Source organism: Notamacropus eugenii, chromosome 3 (genome assembly GCF_028372415.1).
Source record: "Notamacropus eugenii isolate mMacEug1 chromosome 3, mMacEug1.pri_v2, whole genome shotgun sequence".
NCBI lineage: Eukaryota > Metazoa > Chordata > Mammalia > Diprotodontia > Macropodidae > Notamacropus > Notamacropus eugenii.
In genome coordinates, this window is record NC_092874.1 from 86,018,773 (window position 1) to 86,045,059 (window position 26,287).

At 37.8% G+C, this 26,287-nt stretch overlaps 1 protein-coding gene across 1 annotated transcript in view; it reads left to right on the top strand.

Moving 5' to 3' along the window:
* PTPRN2 (protein tyrosine phosphatase receptor type N2) overlaps positions 1-26,287 on the top strand; it is a 1,540,415-nt gene that overhangs the window by 612,372 nt on the left and 901,756 nt on the right. The window contains exon 5 of the mRNA XM_072652081.1: positions 11,438-11,600. Coding sequence (XP_072508182.1) covers positions 11,438-11,600 — 163 coding nt within the window. The remainder of the gene's footprint in view (positions 1-11,437; positions 11,601-26,287) is intronic.

Consider the following 26,287-nt stretch of genomic DNA (forward strand, 5'->3'; position numbering starts at 1 on the left):
TAAAGATAGTGATAGCATCTACATCTTAGAGTAGTTGCAAGGATCAAGTGAGATAATCATTGTAAAATGCTTAGCCCAGTTCCTGGCATATAAAAGATGCTACATAAATGTTAGCTGTTAGATATTACATTGGTTGCAAAATGTCTTCTTGCTTGCTAGGATTTTTTTTCCTTAGGGAGCTATGAAACTGAGACAACTTTTAACCTTCATTATAACCTCACTTTTCATAGCATGAAGCACAGCATTTTAGGAAACAGGAAACAGGGTGAACCATAGTGGAAATATTTAAAAATATTTAAGATGCAGAAAAATTATATTTAAAATAATTTGATCTACTTGTGGCAGAATTACTGGGTGAAAGTCAACTTACAAGTTAATTGCTATGATATTGCACACTGTAATGATGATGACTCCCATTCCTATAATATATTACAGTGTCACAAACAAATCCGTGAGCATGAACAAAGACACAAGGAAGATGAATAAAACAATTTAAAGGTACATTTATGAGATGGTTTTATCTGCATTGATTAGCAATTAGTGAGAAAAAGAGACAAAATACCAGAATGGTAAATTAACTTGAGTTAAATTACACCCTGAAAACACAGAACATGATATTTCATCCATTATAAAATAGCCGATGAATATGTGCTGTGATTTGGAGGTATAAAGTCTTCTAGTTATGCATCATAGAGGTTGAATGGTTCAGTAGAAATAACTCTTTGAGAATCAAGAGATCTGGATTGGAAACTTAGCCCTCCCTCAGTCTCCACAATATCTCTCACTTCTGTCCCATACTGCCTCTAGAGGAAGGATATCCTAGGAGAAGTTGAACAAGAAAGAACAGTATCATTTAAGGATGAGGAAGTGGGAGGAGTCAAACTGCAAACCTTAGTAACTTGAAATCTGTTAGCCTAAGTGATAGTCAGGTGGTGCAGTGGGTAATGCAGAGGCTTGGAGTCAGGAAGACCTGAGTTCAAATTCTGCCTCATATACTTATTAACTGTATGCCCCAAACAAATCACTTAACATCTGTTTGTATCAATTTCTTCATCTATAATATGGGGGTAATTATATCACATATCCCAGGATTCTTGTAAAATCAAATAAGATATTTGTAAAACATTTTGCAAACCTTAAAGTGATACGTACATCCTGGCTTTGATTATTGTTACCATTAGTAGTGTATCATTAAGCACTCCAACATATGCAGGGGTAGCCTGCAATCACAGGTTCTTAGATCTGCATTTGTGAAAGGAAAGGCAACTTTTGAGGAGTTAACAATTACTTTAATCAAGCACATGTATCATTCCTTTAACCAAGCACATATATCATTCACCTAGTTTAGGAGAGTCAGCACCCTGAACTTCAAAGAAAATACAGAGAAATTAAGAGTCAACAGACATGACTTCCTGTGCCTGAATTCAACAGATAGTTCCAACTGTCTGACCATTGTTACCAGAGAGAAAAGCATAGCATATGGGTTCTCAAAGCTGACGGGCTCTTTAGTGGCTTCCCAGAGTCTTCTTCTGTCCAAACAAACACTTCCAATCCTGAAGCCCCAAAGTAATCAACAGACATGGCTTCCTCTGCATAATTCAACAGAGAGGTACTGCTGTCTGACCATTGCTATCAGGGGGGGAAGCACAACATCTGGGTTTTCAAAGCTTGGGGGTTCCTTAGTGCTTCTCAGAGTCCTCCTCTGGCACTCAAACCTTCTTAGAAAAAATGGAGCCCCAAAGTAAAACCTCACCCTCTGAGTATTTATACACTTTTTTAGAGCAGGAGGGCATAACCCTTTGACTCAATGCCTTAATAGAAAAAAACAAAAGGTACTTGGGACCTTCCTACAAAACAACTCCCCTAATCAAGCTTCCCACAATGGACAAGCCTATCAATGGTTGGGAAAGATCTTCTTTAATCATATTATTCTATCAAAGGTACTTTTAATAAAACAAAAACAGCAGAAGATCCTTATTTGATTGCCATCACTAGTAGGCACAGAGAAGTCACATAGGTGATGTGGTTGATAAAGCACTTGACCTGAAGTCAGAAAGACTTGAGTTCAAAGCCAGTCTCAGATACTTATTAGCTGTCATTTACCCATTGCCTGGGTAATATATTTTCTTCATCTATAAAATACAGATAATAACACCTGTCTTCCACTGTCGTTTTGAGAACCAAATGAAACAATATTTATAAAGTGCTTTTCAATATTTAAGTGCTATATAAATGTAATGATGATGGTAATCATGATGATGTTGTTAAGAAACAGGTTTGGAGAAGAGATTAAGTTTGGTTTTGGACATACTGAATTTGAAATCAGTAATTTCTTGATGTTTAAATGGAAAAGAACTGAATATTATTTGAGCGTTCTTTTAGGATATTGAGAAATGGGAATATTCCTTTGCAATGACTATGTTTGTTGTAGAAAAGAGGACCAGTCTGAGTAAAAATTAACTTTCAAAGTTTTAAGTAGTCGACACACAATAAACATATTAAATGAATTGCTTAATTGGCAAATATAGGCAAAGATGGTTAAAATTCTGTGGCTCTAAAGGTATTCCCTATTCTATATCTGTTTTCTGATTCTGTAAAACTGCTTTTCATGATGTTGTGATTGCTCATTGCGGGCCTGGATGGAAGGAGATGGTGTAAAAAAGACATTTTTTCCTAGCCAGAATATTTTTCAATTTTAGATTAAAAATAAACTCACTAATAACATTAATTAACCCTTACTCATAAAAGATATCTAAAAAATAATTTATCCACTAGGTTATTTAAAATCAATAATGTCCCTTTATGTGTAAGCAGATTTGTGGTCGAAGACATTTTAAATACGAAGCAATTGTTGATGTATTTGTGATTCCCAAATGAATAGCTCTTAATTATCCCATAAATATAATCAATATGAAAGGTCCAGATGGTTAATTTTTGCCCAAGGAATTTCTTTGAATTACCTGTGTTAGCAATTTGACGAGGGATAATAAGTAAATTTTCAATATGTGCCCTAGTTATAGCTTCAGTCAAACTAAAACTAGATGATAACCCTCAAACTTGAATCAAATAGGCATTGGCAGTGAATATACGACAAGTTAACACATTATTGAGTCAGCCTTAAGTCTAAGGTTTAGACCAATACCAGCTTCTCACTCTTTCCATTCTCCCCTAGGGACTTTGTTGCTTTTGATGATGATGGTGTTGATGGTTGAAGGTTCTGATGAGATTTTAATAGATTCCTGAAGCAAAACAAGAACCCTTTTGATGAAAAATTCCTGAACTTTGTCACCTGTCTACCCTTTTTGGTCATGGGTCGTTTGGAATAACTGAGATAAGTGCCTCTAGAAAAGGGGAATCATGCACACACATCTGTAAAGTTGGGGATTCCATATTTCTACTGGTCAAGTCCTTTGATGGGTGGAGCTTCCTTAAAGGTTTTTTTCCTGCATCTGTGAAAAAATAGGATTGGAAAAGTTGGGATAGCTCCATTTTAACTATCAGTTTAGATAGCCTACTTTCTAAATTCTATTCAAACATGATGCACATTAAATCAAAACCCAATAAAAATGGAGAGAAAAAAAAAGGCACGCACTCCCATCAACTTCACTAGTTCATCTTCTCCCCATAAAATTAAGAAAAGGAAAACTCAAAATTTGCCTCTAGCACTTACTGATGGTGTGACCTTTGGTAATCACTGTACTTCGCTGGGGCTAAGTTTCTTCATCTATAAAATGAGTGTTTTGGACTAGACGACTTCTAAACTTCATTCTAAATCTACATCTATGATCCTATGAACTCTATACCTCTGGAATGCCTATGAATTCAAAATTACCTCTATTTACATCATTTCATAAACATTATTTGGGCTCTCCTCTCCCCCTGGTGGGTTTAGGTTTATAGCTGTCCAATGACCAGTTTTCTACTGATATTCATTAAATCTGAAATAACAATTACCACCATTAAAAAACTGGTCCACCATACCCTCTAAGCACCCACTGGGTGTAGAATATTGTAAGTAAGTAGGGATAGTTCCCACAGCAGCCATGAATTGCATGTGCTCCTGTGAATAACTGGAGAGGAGGTTAAAGTTTGTCTTAATGCAATACCTTTTGCATTCCATTACCATGTTTAAAAGAAATAAAGACAAAGAAGAAAATGTCTTGTTTTGCCTGCAAATAAACTAAAATCTGACATTTAAAATGAATGGATTCATTTATTTATTCTGCTATCATCCCTTTCATTGTAATCAGTTATTAGATTTCATAAAGATATTGTTAATACTTGAAGAACAAAAATAACTGGCATTTGTATACAGTAACAGAGAGAGTAGGAAATAATTGCTAGAATGCTAGGTTTGGATCTTGAATAGAAATATGCTTTGAATATTTGCTAGCTGTGTAACCCTGGGAAAGTGACAATCTATTTGAGTTTCAGTTTCCTCACCTCTAAAAGGAGGGTTTTAGAGCCTTTAAGGTCCCTTCTAGTTCTAAATCTGTGATCCTGTGAACCTATGTGGGTTCAGATCCTGTCTGTGACAATTACTAGCTGTGTGACTCTGAACAAGTCAATCAACTTGGCTTAATTTTTTCTTATCTGCAAAATGAGTATAATAATGAAGCTATAGAAAGTACTTTGTTAAAGTAAAGACGCTACGTAAATATTGTTGCTTTGTTATTACTGAATAGATATGAAATACAGATACACACACACGTGTGTGTGTGTATAAAATCAGTAGTATTCACCATGTTGTTAAGTATCATATTGCTGGAAAAGAAGACATTCTAGAAAGCCAGTTTATTATAGGTTGAGAATCTAAAGGAATAATATACCCTGAACTTCATGAGGTGGGGACCAGGTCATATCAGAATCTGAACCTTGCTATGTTCTCTAGTACTTTGCATTGTGCCCTGCACACGGGAAAGGGGGAGGGAGACAGGAAGGAGGGAAGGAAGGCAGGATGGCAGGATGGCAGGATGGCAGGAAGGTAGGAAGGCAGGAAGGCAGGAAGCAAGGAAGGAAGGAAAGAGGGAGGGGAAAGGAAGGGAGGGGGATGGCAGAAGGAGAGAAGAGGATTGAAAACAAGCATTTATTAAGTGCCTGTTATGTGCCTACTAAGGCACTTTACAAATACTGTCTTGTTTGATCTTCCCCACAACCCTCCTAGGTAGGTGCTATTATTAGCCCCTTTTACAGTTGGGGAAGCAGTCTGAAGCAGACGGAGATGAAGTGACTTGCTCAGGATCATACATCTAGGAAGTATCTAAGGCTGGATTTCAACCCTGGTCTGCCTGACTCCTAGCTCTGTGCTCTAATAATTGTACCACGTAGTATTTATTAAGTTCTTACTATATGCCAAGCACTATTCTAAGTTAACCATAATCAATTCATAATTGTTTGTTGAATGTCAATATGGTACAGTGCCAAGAGTATGGAATTTACCATCAAGAGACTTGGGCTACACTCTTGCCTATTTTTTTTTTTATTAATTGTGTATCCTTGGACAAATCACTTTATCTTTCTAAAGTTTCCTCAACTATAATATGAGAGCATATTAGTACAAGTTGCTCTTTACTGAGCCTTCCAGTTCTAAATGCTGAATGGAGGAAAGGTCACCTGTCCTCCAATATTTTTTATGTCATACTGGATGCCTAAACCAAACAAACAAAATCTTGCAGAAATTTCATCAAACATATAGTTCAGTCAAAGGTAGAAATAAGAACAAAGTGGGAAGTTCTAGCCTGTACTATTTGCTTTTAGGAAGTTCTTTATGGTCTAGAAGGAAGCCAGTCAGGTTGCCATCCTGAGTACATAACCCAATAATTCTCCCCCCTGAAACCCCACCAGGGTTATGTAGTCTTCTCTTCTATGACATTTACCCCCTGAATTTTAAGACAAGTAGAAACTATTCAGTCCATTGAAGAAGCTGGAGACTGTGAACTTGTGCTAAGCATTTTGATTGATGGCTCTTAGAATTTGACCCTCTGGGCAGAAGCTAAAATTTCCACAAGACTCCTAATTAAAATAAGGTTTATCAGGAAATATACTGTTTGCATCTTAGGTTTAGGAGTAATGTCAAAGGATTGGAAACTGCTTCCTGCCGTAAGTATTTTTGGGGAATGGAAACTGGGAATTTTTTTAAAGATTGGAAGTGAAGGGGAGTTGGACAATGGAAGAGAATTCTGTAAAGTAGGAGAATCTTGACAATGTGGAAAAGACTTTGAGCTTTCTTTAAGCTCTCTGTGTGTGTGTGTGTGTGTGTGTGTGTGTGTGTGTGTGTGTGTGTGTTCTGGGAATGTCTAGTCTAATAAATACCTGGGAAACAGGAGAAGCTGAGAATTTGGAAGAATGAAGACTTTATGGCAGCAACTTGTTGCTGAGGAAGGGGAGACCTATTTCTCCTGCTTTTAGGTCTCTAAATTGTACCTGAGGGAATTTACGAGGCAATGACCAGGAAACATTCAAGGTTTGGGAATTGGAATTTACCTGTTGCAGAGCTTCAGAATGAGTAGGGTTTCTGGACCATCACTTGAATCAGTTGGGGTAGGGGATAGGGAATGAAATGCTGCAGGTGATGGGCAGAAAAGAAGAAAATATAGACAATACCAAGAACTGTGCTAAGAATGCAAAACTATGCATCTGCATCCTTGTTCCCATTCCACCAAGGAAAGAGATCCAAATAACCCTGTCCCTTTTAAGAGTGGCTTCATATTTTTATAGACAGGCATAGTGTAAAGAGAGGTGGATTTGACATCTCAAAGACCTGAGTATGAATTCCTCCTTAGATACTGATGAGGCCTTGAGAACCTGGGCAAATCATCATTTTTACCTTCTTTTGATCTTTCCACATCTGTAAAATGGTGACCATAATAACACTTACCTCACAGGATAAGTGTGAGGATCAGATGAGATAATAAATGTGAAGTGCTTATCCCAATGTTTAAGTGCTATATAAATGTTATTTTTATTAATATGATAGTAGTTATCATTTATGTAGCATTTCATGTTTCCAAAATGCTTTACAAATATTGTCTCATTTTATCTTCACTACGATCCTGTGAGATCAGTGGTATTATTATTTCCATTGTACAGATGAGATAACTGAGACTGAAATAGATGAAATGACATGCCTAGGGTCACACAGCTAAGTACATAAACCACGATTTGAATTTAGATCTTCCTGACTTTGGGTCTAATACTCTATCCATGGTGCTGTCCAGCTACATCTAACACCATTATTGTTGTCACTATAATTAGTCCTGATTTCTTGATATTCTTTCATCTTTGTTTCTCCCGTTGCCTTTGATATGTAAACTATGTCCTCAGTGACTTCTTGGTACTTGAGTGACAATAATCATAACTTCACATAGTGATCTATTGCTTAAAGATTTTTCTCAATGTTCTTTGAAGTACAGATAACAGAATTATCACTGTCTCTATTTTACAAATGAGGAAATTAAGGCTCAATGAGGCTACATGACTTGGCTATGGTCATATGTCTTGTAACTTCTGAAGCCGCTCTCATGTTTCTAAGTCTAGATTTATTTCTACTCTGTTTCGTGTTTCTGACAGTGCTTTTCTCTATGAAAAGAAAAAGATGTAATTATATACTTAGGTTATAAACTCTCATCTCATGACATAATACCATAAAACTGCATGTAGTGAGAGGTTTGGGTTTTTGAGATGATCAGGATAGGAAGAACAGAGTGTTATTTCTCTTCAAAGCTTTTTGGGAATCTGTCCCATTGCTTCTGGCTAGCTCTTGGCAAGCTGTAGTTAATGGGGGGGAAAAGAGCAGATCTAGACTAGAAACAGTACCTTGAAAGCATTTTTTCCCCCTCCCCCTACAATGTATAGTTCAGCTCAAGAACTGTTTTTATGGCTTAGTCAGGTGCTTATTATTAGCACTTGATGTTGCCATGACTCCAGCAATGGATTTCCACCAGTCATAAGAATTGGGCCGTGATCATTTTCTCAATTCCTTTTGTTAAACTACACTTGCCTGGTGATAATGTTTTCAAGTCCAGTCAGTTGGAGATGAGAATTGATTAGCTTTGCTTGCTGACTAGGACCATTATAGGGAGAGGGAAATTCCATTTCTTCCTTTAAAATGTCTCCCAGATTGCCCCCTTTCCTCTTCATTCCCGCTATCACCACTGTGATTCAGTACCTTATCAGCTCCTGACTACAGCACTGTCTATCTCCTACCAGCTGCCTGCATTCTCTTAGTCCCTCTGGACCATTCAGTATACTTGTGCCATTACTATGGTGTTATTGAAAGATATTGGATTTCTAGTCAGAAGGCTTAAATTCAGCTCATAAGATTTGTGACCTTAGTCAGGTTATAACCATTCTGAGCCTCAATTTCCTTATCTGTAAAATCAGGGTAATATTTTCACCATTTACCTCATTGGGTTTTGTGAAAAAAAAGTACCTAGAAAACTTTCAAGTGATGTGTAAATGTGAACTAATGGTATTTTTCAAGTAATTAAATAAATGTAATTATCTTCCAAAATACCACTTTCATTGTATAGCTTTCCTATGTAAGAATATATGGTTCTTTTTAATTCTACAAATATTTGTTAAGCTACTGAGTGTCAGGTGCTGTCCTAGGTGCTTGGGATAACAAGACATAAAGGAGTCTGAATATAGTTCTTTCTCTTACAGAGCTTACATGCTGCTGGATAATTGAGGTTACATTACTGTCTTTTGCATCCATCTTAGCCAGTCTCCTCTGCTTGTCTTTCTAGGTTTTCCATGATTTGGCCTCACCTTCTCTAACTGAACTCATCTCTTCTTATTGTCTAACTTGAGGTATCTGCTTTGGGTGTCAGTATCCATTCACAATCTCTGAACATGCTTTTCTTGTTATTTATTTTTATTTTTGTATTTTTAATGTTCTACAATCAGTATCATAAAACTTAGATGTTTTTCCCCCTATCTACCCCTCACCCCCCCCCTCCCTCCCCAAGACGGCATACAATTCTATACAGGATCCACACATACGTTCCTATTGAATACATTTTCATTATAGTCATGCTGTGTAGAAGAACTAAAATAAATGGGAGAAATCATATAACAAACCAAAACATAATACACACACACACACACACACACACACACACACACACACACACACACACACACACCACAGATGATCTGCTACATTCTGTGATAGAATTCCATAATTCTTTCTCTGAGTGTGGAAGGCACTTTGCCTTAGAAGACCATTGGGAATTTTTTTTTAATGTCCTTGCATTGCTGTGAAGATCCAAGTCTACGAGAAAAAACTCTCACACATTGTGTTCATTGCTGTGCACAAAGTTCTCCTGGTTCTGCTCCTTTTGCTCAGCATCAGATCGTATAAGTTTTTCCAGGCCTCTCTGAAGTCTCCTTGTTCATCATTTCTTATGGCACAATAGTATTCCATTGCATTCATATACCATAATTTATTCAGCCATTCCCCAACTGATGGGCATCCCCTTGATTTCCCAGTTTTTGGCCATCACAAAGAGAGCTGCAATAAATATTTTTGTACATGTGGGAGTCTTTCTCATTTTTATGATCTCTTGGGGAAACAGTCTTAGAAGCGATATTGCATATTTGTGGCCCTTTGGGCATATGAACATGCTTTTCTAATTACCATTAATATCTCTGTGTTTTTGCTCATTATGTCTCTTCATTAGAATACCATCCCTCTTCCACTGTACTTTTCTAAAACAAAGACATACGAAATGACTCTAAATTTATCTAAAACTTCCCATGCAGTTATCTTACTCAAATTTCAAGTTCTAACTCCTACACAAAGTTTTCTTTGACTGTAGGCACTTAAGGACATCTCCTTCCGTTTAGATTCTATTCATTAAGTACTTATTAACTCCATACTGTGTACTAGGTACTGTACTAGGAGCTAGGAATACGGATACAAAGGGTAAACAAAACAAAGAACAACATATATTATAGTTCAGTTGTTCCCAACTCTTTGTGATCCTGAGGATCACAGCATATCAGGACCTTTTATCCTCCATTTTCTCTTCAAGTTCATGGTTATGGCTTCCATGACACTATCTATCCATTTCATTCTCTGCTGTCCTCTTTTGCTTTTGACTTCTATCTTTCCCAGCATCAGGGTCTTTTCCAGTAAATCCTGTCTTCTCATTACATTGCCAAAGTAAGCTTCAGCATCAATATTTGATGTTCCAGTGAATAATCTGAATAAATTTCTTTCAGTATTGGCCTATTTGATTTCTTTGCTATCCCAGGAACTCTCTAAAGTCTTCTCCAGCACTACAATTTAAAAGCATCAATTCTGTGTCACTCAGCTTTCCTTATAGTCCAACTTCCCGCAGTCATAAATTACTACTGGAAGAGCCATAGCTTTGACCACAAGGAACTTTGTCAGCAAGGTGACGTTTCTGTGTCCAGATTTGCCATAGCTTTCCTTCCAAAGAGAAAGAATAATGTAGTGAAGAACCTTACCTTCTATTGGAGGTAGAGAGGGGAGGAAGAAAATGTATACAGATAGACAAATGCCACATAATTTGGGGCACTGGGTTAGAGCTTTCAGCTAAGGCAATCAAGAAAAGCTTTGTGATGAAGCTCATACTTAATTGGACCTTGAAGAGAGCAAGGGATTCCAAGAGGTAGAAGAGAAGAAATTGTTCCAGGCAGGGGAGATAACCTTTGCAAATACGTGGAGGCAGAAAATGGGATGCCATATACTAGGAACAACATGGAGGCTGGTTTGACTAGCACTTAGAGTATATTGGGGCAAATTATTGGAACCAGTTAGCTAGATTGGAAGACTGACTTGGAAAGATGTTAAATAGCATGCAGGAATAATTTTTTTTCCTCAGGCAATGAAGTGCCCCTGAAGATTCTTGTGCAATAGAGTTATATGACCAGACTTACAAATAAGGAACATTATTTTCAAAACTGAGTAGAGAATGAAATAGAGGGGGAAGAGGCTGAAAACAGAGATAAATTATGAGGCTTTTATAATAGTCAAGGTGAGAGGTGTTTAGGGCCTACACAAGGATGGTGGTCTTGTTATTAAAGAGAAAGGAATAAATGGAGAGATGTGGTGGGAGATTTTGCATAGACAAGACTTGAAAATGGATTGGATATGGGAGTTGAATTTGAAGGAGGTGTTCAGAATGGCTCTGAGCTTGTGAATCTGGGTGACTATAATGAAGTCCCTTGGCTATAGTCTCAAAATTTCTATTCTACCTGTGCCACAATATAACACTCTTAATTTTGTCTATTCATGTGCATACATTTTGTTTCTACAGCTGGAGTATGAATTCCATATCGTTTTAATCTATGTCAGCTTTCTCTTATATTCCTAATAGTACCAAGGACAGTGCTGGACATATAATAATAAATTAATGACTTTTTGTCAGTGAATTGACTTTTCTTTTGTTTGATTTTTGCTGTATAGGACTTCAAAGTCAAAAGCTGATAAGAAAAGACTGGCTACACTCGAAAAGGATATCAACTTGGCCAAGAGCCTTCAGCAATATCTCACATACCTGAAGATTCTTTCCCGTGCTTCGACTCCTGATGTGTATCCCTGGATTAAGAATGACAAAGCTTCTGTTCAGGTTGTAACTCATGACTTTGTCTTTCTGACTGTATTCTCATCCATTCTGTCTTCTCTCAACCGTTTTCTTTTGCAACAAGCTTATTTTACCTAGTTTCCTTTAGATTCCTGGTACTTTTCTTTTAGAGGTTTCTTGCCTTTGGGTACCCTTATGATTTCTAATATTTTCTGTTATACAGAAGGGGCAAAAATAAAATATGATATAGTAGATTCAGAACCCCAAAGACTTGAGTTCAAATCCTGTTGCTGAAAATTATTAGTTGAGCAACTCTGGGCAAGATATGTAACTTCTTGGTGCACCAGGACACTTCTTAGGACTTACCTACCAAATCACTAATATGTTTTCATTTGCTTTGGTGGAGGCAATGACCCATTGGATGAAATCATAAGCCCTTTCAGTATTTGCATAGACCAATGAACATTCATTTCTGGTTATTCAATAGAATGAAGAAGTGAGGTAGAGCTGAAAGGGAGTATTAATGGCTTACCTCTTGGTCTTTCAGTCATTCAACAAGCATTTATTGAACTTTTCTAATGAGTCAGACAATATGTCAAGTACTGGAGATATGTAGAATGGCAAAAGGCTGTCCCTGCTCTCAAAAAGCTGAGTCTTATGATGTCTTGGTATCATTTTGAGAATGTAAGAAATTACCCAAAGGCTAGAATAAGCAGCTGCCCCATGTGGGTAGGATTTGATGTGGAAGGACTACTCTCATTGATGTTGAAGATCAGAAAGGTTTTGAAGGAAATGGCTCCTCCCCTGCTCCTCTATACTGCCTCCTCCATAAATTCCCTAGCATTTTCTTAAGAATAAGGCATTGTGTCTCTGGAAAGACTACTGTAAACATATATACATGCCATCCAAGTGGGATCACATTTTAATATCAGCAGTCACTCAGTACATTAGTGCAAGTTTGCTAGCTGTCACTTAATAAAGAGCAGGGCCTGAGGGAATGATACCAAGGACAGCTAAGTTTGGAAGGCGAAGATGTTTGAAAAGTCTTGAGTGCTGTCTAATGAGTGTAAGCACAATAGAGGGACCCCAGTAGAAGGCCATGGGTAGCTAGGAAAAAGCAGGAGGCATCACTGGATCCCTGCTGAGCTTGAGAAGGATAGGTGCTAATAAATAACAAGAGGGTACAGAAAGGAGGAGAGAGATGGCAGACACAATTTTCATGACAAACTTCCATTACATTGCCGTGTTACCTAGTGTCAGCCTGACTTTTGTCATCATCACACCTAGAATTTCATACTTTTCACATGTCAGTCATCTCAGAGAAGATGGTAGATTCCAAAGAGCATTTTAAAGATGCAGAATAAAAGTAATCCACATAAAAATAAATGCATAGCCATTGTGATATTTTGTTGCTTTCAAGCTGTGGGGTTGTGTTTTGGAGAACACAAAAGACATTCTGACTGGACTTGGGAGGAAAGGTAGTTGTTAGCTAACTGAGCAGCAGAAGAGGCTGTGCACAATCAGATGTGAGACTGTTATACATCCTGACAATCAAAAATAGGACAAGACAATGAAACACGGGATGTTCCTTGGCATTCTGGGCATCTGACAGCCCTTTCCTTCTCCAGTCTTTGTCATTGCTTCTGAGAAGCATCAACTTGACAAATTTTCTTTCCTAATACTAAGACTTAAATTAGGCTATTGCTAGTCACATTCCAACCCAGCCCTAGATCCAGGACTGAAAGGGATCTCAGAAACTTCTAGTTCACCACACTCATTGAATATGTAAAGTTGTATGTAATGTAAAACCCATGTAAAGTGCAGATGCATCATCATCTCAATTCCCACTCCCACTGAGTTTTTATAGCTTTATTGACTATATCTCACTGTTAGTAGCAGCCCTAAGTGGTCATAGGTGATTCTCCAATGCCAGTGACGTGAGCCCTCCTCAGTATACTAGATTATTGATTAAGAATCACTTAGGTGGTCAGCCTAAATATTTTTTAGAAAGGGGTATTTGCCAAGGTGTTACAATGAGTACCATTTGGTACAAAATGTCTTTGTAGACATCTGTAACACACTGATAAAAGAATTGAGGTAAATAGAGTCGAGGTGATTTGCCCAAAGCCACATATGCACTTGATGTGACTGTGGACAGTGCACTAGAACTAGATTTCAAAGAGATCTGAGTTCAAATCCTGATTCACATAGTTAATAGCTGTGTGACTCTGGTCAAGTCACTGGAAAAAACTCTGAATTTGATATTAGGGGACCTTGATTCAAAATGCCAACTTTCCTTCTTGCTAGTGGTATGACCTTGAGGAAGTTGCTGAATCTCTCCATGTCTCAGGATCCTTGCCTTTAAAATGTGGTTGGTTGGATTATAAGATTCTCTCTAGTGCTGAATCTATAATCTAATGAGGTGTTTCCTAAGATTATAGATTCAGAGCTATTAAAACTATTGTCCCACTGTCTTGAGGTTAAGAAGTAGCAGACCATTTGAGTTAAGCATTGTCAATTCAAGGTATCTTCTTTCAGTTCATTAAAAAGTAACTTTTTTTTTTCTGATAACCAAAATTTATTTTCTTTCCTTCCAATTACCTTTTCCCATTGGGAAAGAAAAAAGAAAAACAAAGCCCTTGTGACAAATATGCATAGTCAGGCAAAAGAAATTCCTGCATTCATGACCAATAGAATGTCTCATTTTTCCTTCTGAGTTCATCACATCCCTGTCAGGAGATGGGTAGCATTTTTCATAATGGATCTTCTGGATTTGCAATTTGTCATTGAGTTGATCAGCATTCATAAGTCTTTCAAAGCTGTTTGTCTTTAGTGTTGTTGTTAGTATATATAGACTGTCACTTTTTTCTGTTTTTTTAATTAATATTTTTCAACTGACAAAAATCCTGTCCTCCTTTAGTTCATGGTATCCTGATGGGAAATTTTGCTTAAGGGGACTTTTGTCTAGGATTCGAAGAAAATATTGTTCTTCATGCTTGAAGAGCAGAACCTAAGACTTTAATAGGAGAATGAGATTAAGGGCTAAAAAGAAAATTTTAGATCATTTAATCATTTGATCATAGATTTTAACCTAGAAGGGACTTTCAAGGCCATCTTGTCCACCCCCATAGTTTTACAAATGAAGAAAATAAGGCCAAGTGATAATAAGTGATTTTCCAAGATCATATAGGCAATAAATTTCCCCCTTTTTCCCCATTTTCCCCCAATATTTATAAAATATAATTTATTTTTCAGTTTTCAGCATTCCCTTCTACAAGAATTTGAATTCCAAATTTTATCCCTGTCTCTTACTACCCTCCTCCCCCGGACAGCGTGCTCCCCATCTACCCCTTCCTCCAGTCTGTCCTGCCTTTTATCTTCTCCCATCCCCCTCTCCTGTATTTTCCTGTAAGCAAAATATATTTCTATACCCGTTGCCTGTACATCTTATTTCCTAGTTGCATGCAAAAAACAATTTTTACATTTGTTTTTAAAGCTTTGAGTTACATATTCTCTCCCTTTTTCCCTCCCCACCAACCCTCATTGAGAAAGCAAGAAATTTAATATAGGCCATACATGTGTAGCCATGCAAAACACTTCCATAACAGTTATATTGTGAAAGGCTAACCACATTTCCCTCTGTCCTGTCCTGCCCTCCATTTATTCCATTCTCTCCTTTAACCTGTCCCCCCACAACAGTGTTTGCTTCTGATTATCCCTTTCCCCAATTTGCTGTCCCTTCTATTATCTTCCCTCTCTTATTCTCTTTCCCCTTGCTTTCCTGCAGGGTAAAATAGATTACCATACCCAATTGAGTGTGTGTTATTCCCTCCTTAAGCTAAATCCCATGAGAGTAAGGCTTCCTTATTTCCTTTCATCTCCCCCTTCTTCCCTCCATCGTAAAAGCTCTTTCTTGCCTCTTTTATGTGAGATTATTTGCAACATTCTACCTCTCCCTTTCTCTTACTCCTAGTACATTCCAATCAACAGTAAATTTTATTTTTCAGGTATTCTCCTTCATATTCAGGTCACCCTGTGCCCTCTGTCTGTGTGTGTGTATGTGTATGTGTGTGTGTGTGTGTGTGTGTGTATATCTATCTATCTATAGATAGATATACACATACACATATACACACATATATATATATTTGCATACACATACACATATATTCCCTCTAGCTACCCTAATAGTGAAAAAGGTCTCATGAGTTGCAAATACCATCTTTCCATGTAGGAATATGAACAGTTCAACTTTAATGAGTTTCTTATTGCTTCTCTTTCCTGTTTACCTTTCCATGTTTCTATTCTGCTCTGATCTTTTCAACAAGATTGCTTAGAAGCCTTCTATTTCATTGAAATTCAATTTTTTCCCTTGAAGCACTATACTCAGTTTGACTGATAGGTGATTCTTGGTTTTAATCCTACCTCCTTTGACCTCTAGAATATCATATTCTAAGCCCTTTGATCCCTTAGTGTGGAAGCTGTTAATCCTGTGTTATCCTGATTGTGTTTGCACAATACTTCAATTGTTTCTTTCTGGCTGCTTCTAATATTTTCTACTTGACCTGGGAACTCTGGAACTTGGCTATAACTTTCCTAGGAGTTTTCATTTTGGGGTCTCTTTTAGAAGGCAATCAGTGAATTATTTCCTTTTCTATTTTCCACTCTGGTTTGCATAGAATGGGTAAACAAAATTGTGATCCTGGAATGAAGTGGAATATTATTGTGGTATAAGAAACAATGATTGTGATGGATAAGAGTAGCATGGAATTGATGAAGAGAGAAGTAAGTAGAGCCAAGGAAACACCAAACAAAGATAGCAACAAGTTACATAAAAAGATCAAGCACAAAAACATGAATGTTGCAAAATTTTTAAAAACAAGAATTCCTTGAAAGAAGAAATATGATGAGACATCCCTTCCCTACTCAGGGGGGAGAGACTCTCTTTTTGCTTGCATTTGTATCCCTAGCCAAGTGCAAGACATGTCATCATTTCTCTGATGTCATGGTCTTCTTCGAAAACAAAGAACAAACACTACCTGTGAGTAGACTGAACTGCCTGCGTGGGGACCCAACTAGCTGAGTAACTCAGCTCACCCTCTCTCCTCTGTCTCCCTCTCCCTTTTCTTCTCCTCTCTGAAGGAAGGTAAATTTGGATGGCCAGAACCTGCCCAGTTAACTTGGGGTTTACTGACTGGATGTCTTTCTCTTTCCTTCCTTCCTTCCTTCCTTCCTTCCTTCCTTCCTTCCTTCCTTCCTTCCTTCCTTCCTTCCTTCCTTCCTCCCTCCCTCCCTCCCTCCCTCCCTCCCTCCCTTCCTTCCTTCCTTCCTTCCTTCCTTCCTTCCTTCCTTCCTTCCTTCCTTCCTTCCTTCCTTCCTTCCTTCCTTCCTTCCTCCTTTCTTTCTGCCTGTCTGTCTTTCTTTCTATCTTTCTGTCTCTCTGTCTTTCTGTCTGTCTTTCTATCTTTCTTTCTGTCTTCCTTCATTCCTTCTTTTCTGCCTTTCTTTCTTGTCTTTCCCAAAACTTTAAATGCAGTGCACTCTGAAGCCCATAGATTGGACAACAATAGGTCCCACCCAGGTTCCACTTAATGACTGTTCTGGGGATCCTCCTGGCTTAGAGCGATTATCAATAGTAACTGTTTCCCTTTCCCTTCCAGCTTGATTTAGTTATTTTTCTTTGCTCATTAAAGGGGCCATTCCCTGACTACTTCTTAAAGAGATCTATTCAATAAATGGGCATTACCTCCCTTTAAGTGAGTACCTGAAAAGGCCTTGGCCTACAAAGACCAAGGTCTCCCATTGTATCCCAGGTCATCTCCAGTCATCCTGATGAGTATCTGGTCACTGGATCCAGATGGTTCAAGAAGACAAAGTGAAGCTGGTGACCTTGCACGGCCCTCCCTTACTCAAATCAAAGTCAAATGCAAGTCATGTCATCATTTCTCTGATGTCATGGTCTTCTTCAAAAAAGAAGGATAAGCACAACAATACTCTCTGTTTCTAGAAAATCAAGGCAATATTCCTTGATAATTTCTTGGAAGATGATTTCCAGGCTCTTTAAAAGGTCATGGTTTTCAGGAAGACCAGTGATTTTAAAATTATCTCTTTTGGATCTTTTTTCCAGATCAGCTGTTTTTCCAATGAAATATTTCACATTGTCTTCTATTTTTTGATCCTTTTGGTTTTGTTTTATAATTTCTTGATTTCTGATAAAGTCATTAGCTTCCACCTCCTCTGTTCTAATTTTTAAAGAACTATTTTCTTCAGTGGGCTTTGGGACCTCCTTTTCCATTTTGGCTCATTCTGCTTTTTAAGGCATTCTAATTGGCTTGTGGGGCCTCTTTTGCCATTTGGGCTAGTATATTTTTATATGTGTTATTTACTTCAGCATTTTTTGGGTCTCCTTTAGCAAGCAGTTGACTTGTTTTTCATGATTTTCTTGCAAAACTCTCATTTCTCTGTGAGTCTGGTGCAGTAGACCCTTCCCATTGACTTTCTAGGTTCCTGGAAATCTGTTTCACTCTGTCATTTGAGCTTCTACTGCTCTAGAATTTTAGAGTCATATTTACAGGCATTTTAAGGGCTTGGGGAGGTGAACTTGAGCAGGTCTATGCTTCTGCTCTTTCATCTTGACTTGGCCTCAGTAATAAATTATTAAAAAAAGGATTTGGATCCAGACCTTCTCCTAAATCTAAATCCTGTACTTTCTACCAGATTACAGTTGGTAAAGGCCTGTCCTGAAAAGTGAAGCACAGGATGGAATAGATAAGGAGATATGACCATTTCAAATCTCACTGGAGCCAAATCACATATAAGACTGGGAAATGTCTTGTTGTTTCCAAAAGTAGTTTGTCCTTAAGTGGCTCTGGACCAGTTTCCAAAGTTGGCCTGCTGATTGATTAGAGAGGAATTATATATTTAGTAATGGGAAGCTGTACTGCTTCCATACCAGTCAAATAAAGAACCCTGCTGAGTTTCAAAGTCATTGGCTAGAGGAGTGAGAGGTGAGGCTCTAGAGGAGTTAGCAGTGATGGCAGGAAGGATTAGACTATATCAGGGGGCATTAGACCTCTCATAGTGTTGTGAGGTGGGAGCCTTCAAACTTCATATGTTTCCCTCCGAAGGAGAAGCTGCAGTGCCACTGTATCCTTAGAAACTCTGCCTATGTGTCTGACATCTTGGGACTTAGTGTGGCTGGTTTTCCAGAGGTCTTCTGGTCTATGGTTGTAGGCAATATATGTGAAAATTTGATAAATGTTATAACTTACATGAATTTAACCTAGTTTAAAGTATCTTCATTCTGCATTTTTCTCTGAATGGTAACACCTACCTGTAATGGCTCATGCAAAGAGAGGGCATGCATATAGCTTGTACTCAGCAGTCATTTTCATTTTCTCCCAACTGTACCTTGGACTCTTCCCTTGGCTTGGAGAGTTAAGCTTTCACCTTATGTTGCCTAGACCCAGGCTTTCAATCCACCTTCAGGCCATTTTTACACCCTGCCACCACTCTGTTTACCCCCTTCCAGCTCCCCTTTACCTTTTGCCTCTAGTAGTTCCATCTATAACACAGCATGTTGGTACAGAGAGAATATTCTGAAGCAGCACAGGACCACAAGTTAATTGCCCCAGATTTTAGAAAAAAATATAGCCCCTAAATCCCAAAATATAAAATGAAAGCAGCCAAAAAGTTTATTCCTTTGAACAGAGCACCTACATTTAGGGATATGGTGCCCCAGTGGAGAAAGGTACCACATGCAGCAAGGAGTCATAGCTGGCTGCAAGTGATTGGCCAGGGATTAAAGCAGAGCCATCGTCAGTTGTCTTGTCCTTTGTCCTGCCACCAAACTTAATACCTCGGGAAGAGAGAGGCTGCCAACTTTGAGTAATTCTACCTCACTTAAATCCAATTCATTTTCAAGTCAGGATATCACCATCATGATGTCATTGGTCCTATTTGAAAATGAAGGATGAATAAACACAATAACAACGTTTTGCCTTCCCTCATTAGAGCAGAAACTCCCTGAGGGTAAAGACAACCTTGCTTTTAGGATTTGTATCCCTAGCATTTAGTATGGTGTCCAACACATAGTTCCAGCTTAATAAATTCTCTATGTAGATGGTTCATAGGGGTAGTACTACTTAGAACTCAAATTGGAAGATATCTTGAAGAGAATCTAGGCCAATGATCATTTTTATGAGAAAAAGCAATCTATTGGGGACATTAATAACAAATACAATTTTGATACAATGTCGACAGAAAAATAGGATTGTACCTGAAACTATCCATCTCCATCACATTTATCTTATATTTTCCATTTCAGTAAATAACTTTATTATGTAAATTTTAAAGTGCTACTCATCTACATATTCTTCTGTCTTTCATACTCTTCTGTGAATATTTATTTTAATCATCAATGACATTTTTCTTTTCTTTCTTTTTGATAATTAACTATTACATTTGATACATGTATTATATTTGATATATATATTTTGATAATTAACTATTATAATATATAATATATATTATATTAACTATTATATAACTAATATATATTATATTTGATAAATAACTATTATTAATGCTACTCCCTCACTAGCCTTCCCTTCCTCACTGGAAACAAAAAAGCAAAACTCATAACAAATATGTATTTTGAAAAAACAAATGTCTGTATTTTCCAAATCTGAAAACGTACGTCTCCTTCTGGACCTTGAGCCCATCACCTCTTTGTCAGGAAGTGGGCAGCATATTTCGTCATTTGTCTTTTGGAAATTGTCGTTCGACCAATTCATTTTACAGGTAAGAAAACTGAGGACTAAGAAGTAAAGTGATTGACTGAAGCAGGTCTGACACCTAGACTCCCCTTCTTTCTACTGGCTGATTCTGTTTTCTTCCTTAGCAACTTGTTACCACCCTTTCAGGGATCTCCCCTCTTTATATCAAAGTAAAATAGAAACAGATCCCTGTGGACTGTGTATTGACTAGAAAACCACAAATTAACTAGCTAAATTGTGTTGTATGTTAATTTATCATGTTAAATATTTCCCAATTCCATTTTAATCTGGTTCAAATGGCACTCAGCAGTTGGGGTTCTGAGTTTGCTATCTCCTATTATAAATGTTACCCTTCTTCCTGAGATTTAGGTGCCTCGCAATTTAAGGCAGCAGAGAAGTGGGGCTATTGAAATAGTGAGACTATAAGGAAAAATTTCTGTGTTGCTCTTACTGGTAACCCTGAGAAGTCTTTGGCCTGGCAGGAAGACCCAGAAATGTAAATTGAGGGCCTAAAGTAGATTCCATTCTGCTGTAAGGTACTTTCAGAGCAGGTTTTAGAGCTGGTTGATATTCCGAGGGATCAAATATCTTTTTATATGGATAAAGAATAAATATGATGTCCCAAAAAGGCACCATTCACATGATCCTTTTCATAGTGTTACCAGGGACAGTTTTTATCTCTTTAATATTTGAACGTAGAGACAAAGCTTTCAAAAGCTTTCAGTACTTCAGAATCACTATGTCTACATTCAAGTGGCTTGCAGATAATAGTGTCCCACTAGCACAGGACTGTAAGGAAGGTGGGAATAGGAAAAAAAGCCTGGGGAAGAAATAAGTACCTCCTCACCACTATTTCCTCCTTGACCTGAGTAGTTCTTTTTTAGGATGCTGAGGTCTTAGAGGTCATATGAACTTACTTTCTCATAGCTCTCTATCATGGCTTTGCACTCTTAATACCAGGGACTTCATATGTCTATAATCCATTAGTGGGAAACTGCTTCACATGGTTCATTGGATTTTAGCCTCTCAACTTCATTTGCAAGGTGGGCAATGCAGTATTATTATTCTTGTTTTGTGCATGAGGAAACTGGGTTTGGCGAGGTTATGCTTTACCCAGTCACAAAGCCACTAAGTGGAACAACTTGAATTAGAAGTCATCTGGGTCTCTTAATTCCTAGTCCAGTGTTCTTTCTAGGACTCCAAGGTCTGCCAGTGCACCTGTCTGAAGGGCTAATTTATGGGAGTAGCATTTCCCCTCTTATGACTCTATGTCTGTTGGAGACCTTTCTATTTTCACATGAATGATCTGCCCCAATGAAATAAGTTGGTATATGTTGTAAAGTCATTCTGTATGTTCTGAGTTCAGCCATCTAACTTAAAAATAAAAGAGGAGGAAAAAGAAAGGAGACTACTCTAAGCATGAGGCATATTTATTCAATGTGGCTTAGCATCCTAGGATCACAAGAAGCAGCTTGCTCCTATATGAATTGTACTGTCAAAAAAAAAAAAAAAGGATTTCATTTGTTTGGTTCACAGCACAGTGATAACCAGCATTTCTCCCAAGTGTCTTGAATATGGGTACTTTAAATACATACAAATAGACAATATTTTTTGTAATTGTTGACCTCTCTTTTGTTTTCTATTTTTTTCTTCATCTCAAGGGGTGAGTAACTTTGTGCTCAATCCTAGTTAATGTAACTGGATTTCTGGGTGCTTTAAATGGACACATTACATTATGTCCTTCCAGTGTTGATGTGTAATCAATAGCTACTAACCAGGCTGCAGTCCAGTGATGTTTTTAGCAGGCCAATTAGGGAGAGAGAGCACATTCATTAAAAGTAGCAATGACTCAGGAGAAGCAGGAAGGAGGGGAAATGGGAAGAAGTGTCACAGTAAAAGGAGTTTCCCACTTCTACCCTTCTCCTACCCCATCTAAATAGGAAATTTCAGTTAATCTGTTATTGTCACTAACTTCACTTGCCTTATTCTCCACAGAATGACCTAGAGCAGTAATAATCATAGGTGGTGTTTAATGCTTCAAGGTTTCCAAAGCACTTTTGGCACAGTATTTCTTTGATCCTCATAGCAACCTAATGGGTCAGATGTTGCTATTCTCTCCATTTTTACAAATGGGAAAACTGAGCGCAGGAGAGGGAAAATGACTTGCAATAAGTCATACAACATTGTAGTGTCCAAGACAGAATTTGAACTCAGGTCTTTCTGGATCCCCAGTTTAGCATGATATCAATAATGCTACCCTTCCTTCCATTCTTCCAGCTTATTAAATACATATAACTTACTTTAATTGGGAGCATTTAGCTAAGGCTAACAGGTAAGGGTCACAGTATTTTAAGAAGACTCTATTTATCTCTGATCTAGATATAGTGGACAAAGTGCTTGTGGTGGAGTTAGGAAGTCCTGAGTTCAAATTCTTCCTCAGAGACTTATTAGCTGTGTGACCCTGAACACCTGGGTTTTAGTTTCTTCACCTGTAAAGTGGGAGAGTAGGATTTGGTGGCCTGAAAATTTCCTTCCAACTCTAAATCTGTGAATCATCCAGTGATGTTTCAAAGCCCTTTTCAGATTAGCAGGTTCTAGAAGCACATGGAATAGATGAATGTATTCACTTAGCTTTGCCAGGTGTTGCAGTATATAATCTATATCAAAATGAGGGAGAAAACCCACATGGACCTGGAATCTTCCTACTAGGCAGATAATTCACCTAAAAATCAGCTCCATCCTCAGACCCATCCCATCTCAATGTTAAGCACATGATATAAAAGATGTGTCTAAAAAGATCTCTGTTGACTCTTTGCCTTATTGTCTTACTGGTAGCAATAGGGTGAGAGGTGCTAAGAGCAGCTGTGACAATCAGTTATTAAAAAAATAAGCTATAGTCAATGGCAGAATTTTGCTGAAAGTGAAAATCAGTGGTAGAACATTGAATATTTCATGCTATGAGTCACCAGGAGGCACTGTATACAATGCCTAAGTGGAATAATGAACAGCTGCTCTTGTGGGGAAAAGTAAATTCCCTCAATTGACAGAAGGGGCTCTTTCAAGTTTCTCTTATGATATTCTGTGGGACTCTATGGGGCTCCTAACATAGAAGCAATAATTTCATTACCTCACTATCTGTTGCTTATTTATAGGGTACAGGAAGAAGACAGTGTTCATTACATTAACTGGAAAATGTGTATAACCTAAGGGATTTATTAAGTCAGTAAAATATGCTTCAACACAAGCTTCTAAATTCAGGGAAGGTGCGAGCCTGTTTGATAGAACACAACGAACTTTGCTGGGTCCACAAAGGCAGCTTCCATCATAATAATGCTCCATCTTCTACTTCAACCAATTTGAGAAAAAAAGGATTCAGTGATAATAATGATAGCCACTGATGTAGGTAGTGCTATAGGTAAAAAGAAAGAAAGAAAGAAATAGAGGTGGATAGATAGAGAGATGGATGGATGGATGGATAGATGGATAGATAATCTCAACCACTGAGGAAGACTTATAGGAAAACATGGAATAGGAATCATGTAGGAATTTCATGCCAAAAAGTCATAAGGATTTCCAGTGCCAAGATGATGAAGTGAGGAAAAAACCTGTGAAGCCCTCCCAAATTCTCCTCCAAACAACTAGAAAATCCCCTTGCAATTGATCTAGGAGCAGGGAAGCAGTTACCAGCCTGAGAGGAAATGTCTGTCTCACTAGAGTGGGAGAGGAGCAAGATCAAAGAGCAACAGAGGCAGCTGACCTCATAGTGGGAGATGTGCAGCAGGGCTCCAAGCCTGGGGCAATCCACCATCAAGACTCCACCCTCCCAAAAACAAGCAGCCCATTAGACAAGTGAGCAGTCTATGCAGTACAGCAAGAACTCACCCCAGTGACCCCAACCCTAGCACAAGTGACTAGTAAAACCTTGACCCTATTGCTGACTAGTAGTGAAGCCCCACACCAGGGCTCACCAACAGTGAGAATCTGCCCATGGGCTTACCAGCAGAAAGACCCTATTTCCATAGCAACCCAGCAGCAAGACTTCATCCCTGGAGTAGACCAGGAGCTAAATCCACACCTAGGGGAGGCCAACAAGGAGCCCTCCCTTACAAGGCAGAAGAAAGCCTACCCTACAGAGAAAGCAAGCCCTGAAGGCAGTGAAAGGCAAAAGTAAGACCCAGAACCCCAGCACAAAAAGCTTGGCACAGTTCAGGACCAAAGTCCAACTGTCACATAAAAATACCACATCCCAAAAAAGGCAGCAAAAAATGAGCAAAAATCTCTCGACCTTTGACTATAGAAAGTTACTGTGGTAATAGGGAAGATCAAGGTATAAACTTAGAAGAGGACAATAATGTCAAAATGGATACATATGAAGCCTCAGAGAAAAATACAATTTGGCCTCAGGCCCAAAAAGAATTCCTAGAAGTGCTTAAAAAGGATTTTTAAAAAGCAAATTAGTAAAATGGAATAAAAATGGGAAAAGAAATGAGAGGAAATACAAGGGAATCATGAAAAGAAAAGAGTCAATAGAATGGAAAAAGATATACAAAAATTTACCAAGGAAAATAACTCCCTAAAAATAGAATTGGCCAAACACAAAAGGAAGTTCAAAAGTTCACTGAAGAAAATAATTTCTTAAAAGTTGTAATTGAACAAGTAGAAACTAATGATTCTATGAGACATCAAGATTTGATAAAACAAAATAAAAAAGTTAAACACAATAGAAAAATATGAAATTTCTTATTGGAAAAACAATTATCCTAGAAAAATAGATCTAGGAGAGGTAATGTAAGAGTTATTGGATTACCTGGAAGCCATGATAAAAAAAAGCCTGGAGAACATTTTTCAAGAAATTATCAAAGAAAACTGCCCTGATATATTAGAACCGAAGGGCAAAATATAAATTAAAAGGATCAATCAATTACCACCTGAAAGAGATCCCACAATTAAAACTCCCAGGAACAGGAATATTATAACCAAATTCAAGAGCTCACAGATCAAGGAGAAAGCATAAGTAGCCAAAAAGAAACAATTCAAATATTGTGGAGCTACATTCAGGATTACACAGTATTTGGTAGCTTCTACATTAAAGAGCTGGAGGGTTTGGAGTATGATACACCAGAAGGTAAAGGATTTAGGATTACAAACAATGTCCTATCCAGAAAAATGGAATATAATTTTTCAGGGAAAATAATGGACATTTAATGAAATAGAGGTCTTTCAAGTATTTCTAATTAAAAGACCAGATTTCAATAAAAATTTTGACTTTCAAATACAAGACTCAAGGGAAACATAAAAGGTTAAAAATATGAGAAAGAGAAAACATAAGAAATTCAATAAGGTTAAACTGTTTCTATTTCTATATGGCAAGATAATATTTGCAAATCAACTTTATTACGATAAGAACAATTAGAATGAATATATGTAGACAGAGGATGTGGATATAAGGTGATTTTGATGAGATGATATTCCCCAAAGAAAGAAAAAAGAAAATTGCACTGGAAGAAGGAGCGAGGAGATTGAATGGGATAAATTACCCCACACAGAAGAGGCATGAAAGAGCTATCATAATGGAAGGGGAAATGAGGGTGGGATGGCAGGCAAAACTTAAACCAAACTCTCATCAAAATTAACTCAAAGAGGGAATAACATACACACTCATTTGAATATAGAAATCTATCTTACTGTATGAGGAAGTAAAAAGGGATGGGGATAATAGAAGGGGTAGGGAGGACTGATAAAATGAAGGGTAGATTGGGGAAGGTGATGATCAGAAGTAAAACACTTGTGAGGAGGAAAAAGGCGGGGATGTAAGAGAAACGAGGATAAATATGTAAAAATGGCATGGAGGGAAATACACAGTTATAACTATAAATGTGAATGGGATGAACTCACCCATGGAACAGAATTGGATAGCAGAACAGATTAAAAAGTAGAATCCTACAATATATTGTT